Below are 11,963 nucleotides of genomic sequence, written 5' to 3' on the forward strand. Positions count from 1 at the left end.
ACATTGTGCCACTGTATTGTATGATCAAACTGTTGTAGAGTGGCCTTTAATTGTGACCATCCCAAAGCACCTGTGTAGCAATGATGATGTGTAATCAGCATCTTGATGTGCAACACCTGTCAGGTGGATGGATTAACTTTGAAAAGGAGATGTGCTCACTGGCATGAATTTAAACAAATTTGTTACCAAGATTTGAGACAATATATATATTTCGTTTGGATTTTTTTTCAGTGTAGTTTTGTTGTTTTTAAACATTGGACTCCAGTTCATCAAGAATTTTCTCAGTTTACCATGGAGGCATGCGAGAAAAGTTTTCCTCACTAATTCAGCATGACACAGGGTGAGTAACCGATACACAAATGGTCATTTTGGGGGGTGAAGTATTCCTTCAATTATCACTGGAGCAAAGATAAAACTTCACACTGAGCTTTAACACTCTCCCAACCTCATTAAGCATTTATAGGCAGGGTAGAAACATTTGATAACACTATAATGTGACTGTAAGCAGATGTGAGTGTTAATGTACTTGTTAACAATTATAAATCCTCCTGTGGGGGTGAGTGAAGGTTGTGTAAATAGACAATGAATTGACATATAGCATATATCCTCATACAGAAGATGCAATTATTCTCAAATAATTCTTAAAAATGTCCTTTTAACGAAACATAAATAGTGTGCTAAATATTCCTGTATTAAATGTTTAATAAACAGTGCTAATAAAAGTAAAGTGGGTGAATGGATGGAGGAATAAAATTAAGACCAGCCCCTGACGCTGTTTTGTCCAGGTAAAGACAAGACAAAAAGACCCACTATTATAAAAAGACATGTCTTTATTGTTCATTCTTCATTGGAAAAAAAAAAAGTTATTTATACAGAAAATTACTCACATTCCTGAGAACACAGATTGATCACAGTAGATGTCAGACGGGCGCTGGGGAGAAGGATCATGAGCTTGAAATGAGACTGTTGTCGGGATAAACAACAGTGGACAAAAAAGACAATGTGAAACTTCTCATCTTCCTGAGACGTTTAAACACACACATACACAACCATTTAGTTACAGACTGGTGCGGCAGGAGAACAATTACGACTCAAACCGAGGAGGGAGTTAGACTTTTTCGTAAAGCTCTGCATTAATCTGTGTATCAATTGAGCTCTGAGAAATGAATGTCAGTAGTACAGCATTTCAGTCGCCTCAACAAAGCTTGAATCAAGACACAAACAAGAATCCTTCTGTTTTTAAGACTAAATCCAGACTTTTTTTAATGTGAATCAAAATGTGATGAAAATTGACGTATGGCAAAGATGGCTCACACCACTCAGATTTGACAGCCTTCCTCCTCACTAGACCTGAGTAGACAAAAAGAAAAACAGCTCCATCTACCGCAACACTGGGCTCATTGCAACAAAGCAGCAACTGCTTTTAAATACTTAATATAGCAGGATTTTAGGTACAAATACCCACGTAAATCAAACTAAAAGTGGACTTCAAATTTACTGTCAAAACATCTGTACTTGGGGCTCGGCGAAATTCAAATCAAAGGGAAAAAAAACAGAATATATAAGCATATTAAACGTACTAGGGATGGGCATTTCTCTGTTATAGTTTGACATACAGTATTGAAATGGATAAAAGATGGAAACAAGTCAATAAATCCAACACAGTCTACATTTAATATACTTTCTACAACACACATTAATGAGCTTATGTGGCTTATTTAACAACTCTGCTTTAAAAACAATATTGAAAATTATATTATTACTGGAGCTGCAACAATTAATCCATTTTATGTCTATTTTTTTTTAAAGAAAAAAAAAAGGAAAAAAAAAACCCAAAACAAAAAACAAACTAAAAATTCTGTGATTTCAGCTTCTTAAATTTGAGTATTTTCTGCGTTCTTTACTCGTCCATGACAGTGAACTGAATATCTTTGGGTTTTGGACAAAACAAGACATTTGAAGACGTCATCTTGGGCTTTGTTTGACATTTTCACTATTTTCTCATTTTATAGACAAAACAGCTAATCGATTTAATTGAGAAAATAATCTACAAATTAGTCAACAGTTAAAATAATTGTTAGTTGTAGCCCTAATTAAAATTGGTCTCTAGGATTACTAGCAATTAGTGCCGTTTCAGCTAAAAATTTGGAAGACAAATGTCAGACTACGAAATCATTTTTGGTTTCTGTAGCCGCATGGGTCGGTTAGTATTTGCAGCAAAAAAGGCAATGTTATTTGCAGTAACAATACAATGTAGAATTTATTTTCCACTAGACGGAGCATTAACAATATCAGGACAGTTTAACAAGCCTCCCTCAAATAACATTCATTCATCTTTTTATTGAAACGTGAGATAGATAATGCAAAAAAAGATAATAAAAGATTTTAAAAAAAGAACAAAGTGGCCCTAAATTTGCATAAACCCCACCTAACTTGACATGTATGTAAAGATTTTAAACAATTTCCAGTCATCAGCAGTTTAAAGGAAATGTCTGTTATCCCAAACAATTTATTTTGCTGTAAGTTATAATTAATAGCATCCTTTATATTCCCATAACACACATGTATCCAGGCAGTCAAGTATAAAGAGATATCACCCTGTCATTTTATTTCTTGTTAAAGCTAACTGTCACACCGTCACCTCTGCCTGAGTTTATACCGCTTCCACACTGACAGGTGGAGCATTCAAACTCTCCCACCTCTGCATCATCATCATACATTTAAACATGTTCACCTGCAAACTTTCTCTCACAATGTTTGTTCTATAAACGACAACTGTTGCAACTACTTCTTATTCTGCTTCGTTAAAGAACACATATAAATGTCAGACAGTCTTAGTTTCCCTTTGCAATTAGTAAAACTTTGGAAAGGGGAAGAGACTTAAAATCTCAAATATATATATTTTAATTCTAATCTATTTCTTTAGGAAATTAATGATACATTTATCATGCCCATCCCTAATACATCAACTCTCGCTAAGCCAAATGTAACGCTATTTTGAAAGCTATTTGTCTACTAATATACATAAACCTTTGCAATATAAAGTCATCTTTGTAAATATAGCATTGTATATAAAATTAGAAAAGCATGGCAAACAAAAAACAAGGGCTTTTTCTTAGAAGTAGATTGGAAAAAATTATATAAAGACAGGACAGCCTCCCATCAACCAGTAACCAAATAATGACTCAGCGGGGCTCAACTGTAAACACAATGAACACTCTTGCTTGTTGTATGAAGAGCAATTGTGCTTCAATTAGGTGTAACGACATAGGATTACTCACACTTAGCACAGTCAACAAAACACAGAGTAAAACAACTACACTGTTAGTGAGAAGGATGCAAATCATGGTCAACACTTTACGTTTAAAAAGTCGAAACACTGACAAAAACATGGATGGAAGACAGATGCACTTTTCCTGCATATCGGGCATCGACTCAAAAAAGAGCACAGATTGTCTCAGGTCTAAATATGTTGTGTGCCTTTAGCTGAACTTTAAATCTACACCGGATCTACAGAATAAGCCTCTCATTTATGACCATGAAGAAACAGCTCTTCTGTGCAGTTACAGGGGGGTTATTAAAAGTTTGCAACTCTTTTTCTCCTCCTCAAATCTAGCACAGCTAACCCATCTCACAACACACTGTGTCCTCCGGAACCGTCTCAGCTTCCTCTTCCTCTCATACTCAAAGACTGCCTGCGCAGCAACTTTAGCTCTTTAGAAAAAACACTGTGGCACCACCTGACGTGAGTCTAATGTACACCAATAATAAAAAGGTGCGAAGAAAGTTAGTTACTTCATCTTTCTCAATGGTGTTTAACTTAGCCTTGAGTTAAATGTTATTGTTATTTGCCTTTCTAATGATGTTGGATTCACTTTTTGTCATATTCAGCCAAAAACATCCAAAAGAGTGTACCACAAAAAAAGCCTCCAGAGAAAGTTTTATTAGATTGAGATCCTCAAACATACATACCCTGACTAACTTCACCTTTAGCTTACCTATTAACCATAATTTAGAAAGTAAACATACATGTTAAAAAGGACAAATACACAGTTTTGGCACTACTCTACGAGGATCTCTTCAGTCTTTATGGGTTCCAGTGGGGTGCCAGAGTTGGACAAATCAGAGCCTTCATCTTTGGAAAACTCCTCACGCTGGAGCAGCATCCCTGCGCTCGTGTTTCCCTGTAGCCCCACCAATCCCCCTTGAGTAAAGCACAAGTGTTTGATCACCTCGTTGGGACTGGAGAAGGTGGTCGCACAAATGTTACACTTGTAAGGCTTCGACGAGCCCAAGAACATTGCCTCCATCTGGCTGGCGTCGTCGCCCGCAGCGCACAGCTCCATGCTCTGTCGGTCCACCATGGTGTAGGAGTCGGCGCCCTGGTTCAGGCACACGTGGCGGGCCGCCTGGTTGGCCCGGCAGAAGCTCTTGCCACACGCGCTGCATTTGAAGGGCTTGCCCGTGTGGATGTACATGTGTTCGCGCCAGTGGCTCTTCTGGATGAACTTGCGGCCACATGTGGAGCACTCATACTTGCGCCGCTTCACTTCCCTGTCCAAGTCGGCGCTCTCCAGGTTGTCGATGTCCGCGATGTCTGACGGAGGTGGTGTGTCTGCCTGAGAGTTTAATCCTCCTGCCCCCCAGCTGGACGTGGACACCTCTGCTTGTGGAGAGTCCGAGTTGGTACCTGAAACAGGCGTTTGCTCGCTGTCACTGATTATCTCTACTGCTGTGGTAGCGGCCGAGGCACTTGACCCTGCCTTCATTCCCTTCAGGGCCCCCTCTAACTCCAGCATGCTGTTTTCTCCGGTCATGGCAGGTGAGAGTTCATTGCTGGGCTCAGCTGGCGCCTGCTGTAGAGCCTGGGTGTGCTGGAGGAGATGCTCTCTCAGCAGGCTTCTCTGGGTGAATCGACTCCTACACAGATGACACGAGTAATGCTTCCTAAAGGACGAGCTCCTCTTCATGATGCTGGGCTTTACGTGAAGAATGGCGCTGGCTGAGGAACCATCTGCACTTAGCAAGTCCATTCCTCCCTCTTCAGCTGTTGGCTTGGTGCCGCTGGTTGAGGCCTCCACTTCTGGTGGCGAGGAAGCTAGCTTGGTCAGGAAGGAATTTGCGTATGGAGCTGTGGCAGCTGGCGTGGACGGATACTTCCCCTCTGAGCTCGCCTGCTCCATGTCAAAGGGTGAGGAGAGCTGCCGTCTAGTGGCCAATCGAGCAGACAGCCCTACCTGCTGGTCGGAGATCTGGATGCCGTAGAGGGAGGTGGAAAGGTTGATGCTGTGCTGCTCAGCGTGTGAATACACAGACTGGCTGGCCTCCTGCAGGAGTGGATAGGCGTGTAGGAATCTGACGCCCTGCTCCAGCCGTGCGGGATCTATCAACTGGGGTGCGAGCTTGCCTGTGTACATCAGGTTGAGGAGGTAGCTGAAGATATCTGGCTGTATGTCAGCAGCCTTCAGGCGCACACAGTCACTGAAACACAAAGACATTACGGTTAACAACTGACGAACCCATGTCTGAGGTCTTGGATAATGTTGTCCATTATGAACCGCAGTGACTGCTCCTCACTTCTTTAATCTTTACTATACGAAGAAAAATCTAGTCAAGTTACTGGTCACAGGCTGCTGAAAACTTGCATGCGAATAAGGTTAAATCCACACTAATAAGTTTTCGTTTTAAAATGCACAACTATTGCTACATTTATGCCCTGTGTCCACACTACTCTGGCATTTGGGAACCCCTGAAATGGAGACCTTTTTAAAATGCTGCAGACCCTGTTTCAGTTTGAAAACTCTGTGGTTGCCTTTTAGTCTGGACAGATGGAAACAGACACTTGTGCAAAATGTGATGCAGACACCCACATTTGCTTCTCGATTTGGGTCTTACTAGTTACACTGTGTCAAATCTAGACATTATAGCTAAATTTTATCCTTCGTGTGTCGGTACTCCTTTCCCATTGAAATGGCTTCCTTGTCGCTGTATTTGCTTGAATCTGTTTTCCGCCGCCTTGACTGCCTTATACTCAGGTGATACTTTTAGTAACGGTTTGCGCTCGTCATTTGTCGGAGCAAAGAAATCTCTTCTCTTTCCAGTCTCCATAGTATTGTCTTATTTAAGCAACCAACTGCAGAGTAGAAAATCTACTTCCTGTTTACACTGGTATGCGCATGCCTAGTGTTCATAAATGGTCATGTGAAATACGTTTTCAGGCATGTTAGTATGGAGGGAGATTAATTCTTAAACGATGCTAAAATGCTAGTGTGCACAGAGATTGTTTTAATTTTAAAATGCCCTTTGTTGAGATTAATTTGGGGCTTTTTGCCTTTAATTGATGGAGCAGTTTCAGGAGGAGAAAGAGGGGAAGACAAGCAGCAAAGGGCCACAGGATGGAATTGAACCTGCGGTTGCTGCAGCAAAAAGAGCCTTAATACATGGGGCGCCTGCTCCAGGTGAGCTACTGGCCAAAAATAGCCTAAAATACCATTTTAAAGTGAAAACACAAGTGCGAATGTGAACTTAATCTGTTTGGGTCTGTATGTCCTTCAGTGAGGGAATCTCACCATAAGACATTATCAGGGCAGTACAGATACCAGTTTTGACTTTAACGCCCTCACAGACCCTCAAACTTATCATCTCAATTAATTCCACTGATCATCAAAGACGCAAATTGTGGGTCATTACACTGAAATGATTAAGACACAGTCCAGTGCTAAACTACAGAGAAAAAAATCCTTCCGTGTATGACAGCATGAGAATGACGCCCGGGCCACACTGCCTACCTCTATCTGTGCGTGATGGCTACCTTGCCATACTGCTGTGGCTGGCATTCCAGTGGTGTTCACACAGACAGCAGTGCTGCTGCGGCGCCACGGTCTGCCAGCCCTTTCTTTCTACATTTAGTCTGTATCATATAAAACCACAATGAAACCCTTGTGTTAATAAATGAAGGGATTCTGTCCACAGAAACGCTAGCGGGCTTTTAATTTGAAATGGAAACAAGAAGTTTTGAGTTAAAGGTTGTGTAGGTTTTAGCGGCATCTATTGGTAGAAATGAAATGTAATATTCATGACTATGTTTTCATTAGTGTACGATCTCCTCAAACTAAGAGCTATTGTGTTTTCTCTTTGTGCATTGGCCACCAAAGTGTTCCTACATGTTTGGCACACGGGAGAAGTTTCAGTTCTGCAACAGTTTCAGTTCTCACTGCTACATGCCACTAAATCCTACACACTAGGCATTTAAAAATACATACTTATATATTTTTTCTTGTCTATATTCTACAGATATAAACCTTGAAACTCTAGTGAAATGTGTGATGTTGCAGGTATGATGTAAATGGAACTATAAATATATCATGTTGCAAACAGAGCGCGTCACATGGGAAAAATAGTTAAGTCTCCAAATCTCTAGATGAACTGCAGCCGTGTCATGCCTGAACCGTGCTGTTCACACAGGCAGTGACTACTCTGACCTGTTAACATAGGTGCCAAAACCAAAAGCAAGAGTTTCTGCAATGCACGTGCTGCTCTCGTAGGCAGTGTAGCCCAGGTGTGAGTGTTATTATGACATGGCATCTGTAGGTTTGGGCAGCAGAATTTGGTGCTGTGTTCATTTTCTGAGATGACAATAAAAAGTATGTTAGCTTGGTATTGAGCTTGTGTCCGACATTGTTTTAAACATTCCTCCTGTACCTGTCCTGGTGGATGAAGAGCATTCTGAAGTAATTGGAGAAGGCAGCGAGGACAGCTTTGTGGGCTTTGAAGAAGACATCTCCTATAGCCACAGTGCAGTCGCACAGGAAGCCAAACTCCCTCTGAGCGTTAAGCTGCTGCAGCAGGATAAGACCATGGTTGGCCAACTCCATTCTTCAACCTGCACAAAAGGCGCACAGAGACACACACACAAGCAGCAATGAGTTTCCTGTCTGGAAGGAGACCAGAGTTTATTGTGACCACAAAGTGTCAGGCTGACGGGGGTGATCTAACGACCTTGTAAAGAAAAATCATTTTGAGGCAGTGGAGACGATTTGTCTGGCAATAATGTCACAGAGAATTAGGCCAATTAATGGTGTGGCCCAGCAAACAAGAACATCCCAGTCTAATATGATCATTGTACAGTACAAGTAGGTATTTGGACATGTTTTCCAATGTAATTGCGAGCAAAAAAAAAAAAGTTATTTGTGAATTCAAGTTTATTCTAAGAAAACAGAGATGTGAAATATTACTGTTCTGAATAACCTTTGAACAGCAGATATTTTTAAATTGATGACAACCACAGTGTTAAGGCTGCTTCCTTTTACGGGCTGCGTTAATAGACTTTAAACAAGCTTTGTACACAGACAGTCAACAATCTCAATCTCAAGAATACCATTTTCTAGGGATGAAACAGTGACCAAGGCAAAATTCCTTATGTTTAGTATTACCATTTAAAATCAATTATCATTAAGACCGTATTTGATAACTTCACAGTAAATACTGTCCAGCTAACCAAAGTTAGCAACAGTTTCCAGGATGCATGGCCACATGGTGCCATCTTTAATGTTCATGCACATATGGTTTTCATATGATAACACAGGGTACTGGCTATGTTATTTTAGTCATTTCTTAGCTCAGCCACCTGTTTCACCCGTAGAGACTAATTTCTGATGGTGTGTGTGCTGTGCGCTACATTGCCCCAATACAGCATCTCTGTATCAGTTTCAGAATCAAAAGAAAGAGGAGCGTCCATATTTTCGTGGTACTGAAAACTGGTACCGATACCACCCACACCTAGTGCTGCTAGGTTTAATAGTGATTTTCAATATAATTTCAGTGTGTGTATCAGTACTTTTTGGACATTGCTGGCACATTTTAACAATACAGCAATAATACTGACAACTGTGATGATTTTGGTCGATCATTGGTCAATCTCTTGGGGTGGTGGTATGGTTAGGACACAAGCTAATTACAAAAACATTGTCCAATTTCTGGCACACACTTGAGCTGTAAAAAAGGGTAAATCTATTCTATAGACCCTCTAATGTTCGTCTTTCTTTAACAGAGCTCCACTTTAACATCAGTTCTCACAAACATTGAGCTACAAAGGGTTCTGACCCCCAAATATCAGTGAGAGACACTGATAACAAGTAGGTAAAGTAGAGCTTGTTATCGCTGCAGTTTGTGTCTCTTTGGAAACTGAGGAAAAATTCTTCTGCATGACTTGGTTCAGATGGAGCTCAAGCTGTCCAAACTCAATCTCAAAGGACACTTCTGAGCTATGCGCGTTCCGCTGACCAATCAGATGGGTGTTGTTGACCCTAAAGGTCACTGGAGGACTACATGGGCTTCAGGCCATCACATGATCAGGGCTATGGGTGTCGACACACATTCCTAAAGCAGAACTGGTTCTACCCCCTTCCAGTGGGGAATGGAAACAGCCTGTGGGCAGGGTGAATCTCCCCTCTCCAACACTTTCTCCACTCCACACAGCCTAAGGTATGAGGACAGAACATGATGGATACCTCATCAGCTGATTTACATCAGATAATCAGACATGTATAACTCTACATGTGCCGTGCTGGTTACAAAGAGAGTGAAAAAGCCCCCCGCACATGTGTATCTCATCAGAGAGGTCAGAGTGCAAAGATGTTGGCACTGCAACGCTCCAGGAAAAGGCTAGGTTTCCGTATCTTGTGCAAGGGGGGGACAGCAACAACAGTCACTCAAGATGTAAAACACCCGCCAACCATAACTTCAGTAAACACACAGCAGTCAGTTTATTAGGTACACCTAGCTACACATAATACAGTCCTATAAATCCTGCATTACACTGAGGGGTGTTTCTAATGCTGTCTCCACCTCATTTATATCAGGAGCACAGACTAAATGAAAGCTGAATCAATTAGTCAATTAACAGAAAACTTAACAGGCCCTTTTCTTGATTATCTTTGACTGTTTTTAAGCAAAAATGCTGAACACTCTGCCTTCTAGCCTCTCAAATGTAAGACTTCCTGAAGATGTTGGTCAGACAAAACTTTGCAATTTCAGTACATTGTGAATGTGTATAACTTCTAGGGAACTATCCTTAAAAATTGTGTTAGGAATTTTCTCTATTTTCTGACATTTTGCGGAAAATAATCAGCAGCTCTAATTGATAATAAAACTGTTGGTTGGTTAGTTTTGGCCATCGACTTAACACCTCTCATGCCATTAATGTCAAAAGACTGAGTATTAGAAATACACCTCAATACAATTCAGCTGCACCATGGCCCCTTAAGTTAACCCAACACCTCTCTAAACAAAAATTGGATTCATGATAGTAGGATTTATTGCAAAGATTTTAATTTGATATAGATGTAACAAAAAAACCTGCAACTGAATTTACTCATCTTGTCAGTAAGCCTGAACATGCAGCAGCTCACCCACCCTGCAGCATCCTGATACATTTAACAAACAAGATATAGTTTCATTCATGGTTGCACTAACCCTTTAGCTACTAGTGTTACTTCCTAATTCACCACAACTCACTGACTGTTGCATCCCAGAAGATAGCAACTGCACACATCTTTTCTTTACACTTACATATCAGATATTTCATGTGGTTTTCAGACTTGATTTAACATGTGACAGAAGCACAGGACGAACACATTGTCGCTGCCAGTTGAGCCACGTCTAAACACTATCAGTAATATTTCCTTTAACTTACATTCCTTCCATTGAATACATGTTTAATAATATCAGCATTACACCTAGGGCTAGGTGATATGGACCAAATCAGATATCGGTATACTTTTAACCAAATACTTCTGCATTGTTATAGCCACTATATTGTAGGGTCTAAAATCTAAGACAATATCTAGTCTCATATCACAATATTGATATAATATCAATATACTGTCCAGCTCTATTTACACCTAATTCTTGCTGCAGCTTTCTGCCAGTATGTCTCTTTCCTGTATAGTTTCCCAGTTGTTTGAAAGGCATATCACACACTGCATTTTACTGCAGGATTTAACTTGTCCAGTTGTTTCTTTGGTAGTGTGTTCCCATACAACAAACATGAGTATGGTTTGCCTCAGCCTCACAGCCTCCACCATGGCTGTTTGGTGGCTCCACAGATCTTTAACGATTTCTGAATAAGAGTAATGAATATGCTCCTTTCTGACACAACTATTGAGCATGTGAATTCAACTTGTATTCACATGATGCAGTAAGTTAGCCACAGCACCATGTGTTAATCAACACTAACTTGTTTGCAACAATAAAGCACCGCCCCTGATGTGATGTAGACACGTGGAACAGTTACTTCCGTAGTGAGATTGTCTGTTATTCTGAAAATACACCGTTAAAACAGCCTGTGAGGAAAGTAAACACGCTACGGCAATAAAACAGTTCAATAACGCGGTTGGAAAATAGCAGCTGAAGTGTATGAAGCATTTTAACAGGGAGGGGGGAACAAAACGAGGGCGCCTCGGCTGACTCCTGCCTCTGCCTCGGGTCTTTCTCGGTTGCTATTGCTAGCGCGAGAAAACGGACATGCACGCACGCGGGGCGCGCGCACACAACACACACACACGCGGGGAAAGAGAGCGAGAGAGAGAGACAGAGACGCAAGGGGGATGGGGTTGGTCACGAATGCGTTTCTTTTAACTTCCCCGTGACAATTACAGTTAACCAAAGCGCACACAAGTCACCAAATAACGTAACAGCACCGGTAAAAGACAGGGTGAGTGTGTAGCTACAAACAGCCGTACCTGCACTCCGCTTAAATCCGTGGAGTTTGCCGTGTCGCCGTTGTTTGTTTGTTACCGGGGACTCGTCCGTCCTCTCTGGGCTCGCAGCAGCTTGTACTGTTCCTTGCAAACGCAGCATTCGTTGGCGGCGGAGAGGGTCGTCCGTCGTTGTTTTCCGGTTAGGGGTTTTACGTTACAATCACATGACTGTGGGTGAAAACCAGCCAAAAACAGCCGTTGAAA

The 11,963-nt window shown here is 41.3% G+C and overlaps 1 protein-coding gene across 1 annotated transcript; it reads right to left on the reverse strand.

Moving 5' to 3' along the window:
* Positions 1–837: 837 nt before the first annotated feature.
* zbtb2b (zinc finger and BTB domain containing 2b) lies at positions 838–11,881 on the reverse strand. Its single transcript, XM_050058566.1, has 3 exons — positions 11,742–11,881; positions 7,702–7,882; positions 838–5,481 (listed from the first exon to the last, which is right to left on the reverse strand). The coding sequence occupies exons 2-3, from the start codon at positions 7,872–7,874 to the stop codon at positions 4,062–4,064; spliced, it is 1,593 nt and encodes a 530-aa protein (XP_049914523.1). The 5' UTR covers positions 7,875–7,882; positions 11,742–11,881; the 3' UTR covers positions 838–4,061.
* Positions 11,882–11,963: the final 82 nt, after the last annotated feature.

Source organism: Epinephelus moara, chromosome 12 (assembly GCF_006386435.1).
Source record: "Epinephelus moara isolate mb chromosome 12, YSFRI_EMoa_1.0, whole genome shotgun sequence".
In the NCBI taxonomy this organism is placed as follows: domain Eukaryota; kingdom Metazoa; phylum Chordata; class Actinopteri; order Perciformes; family Serranidae; genus Epinephelus; species Epinephelus moara.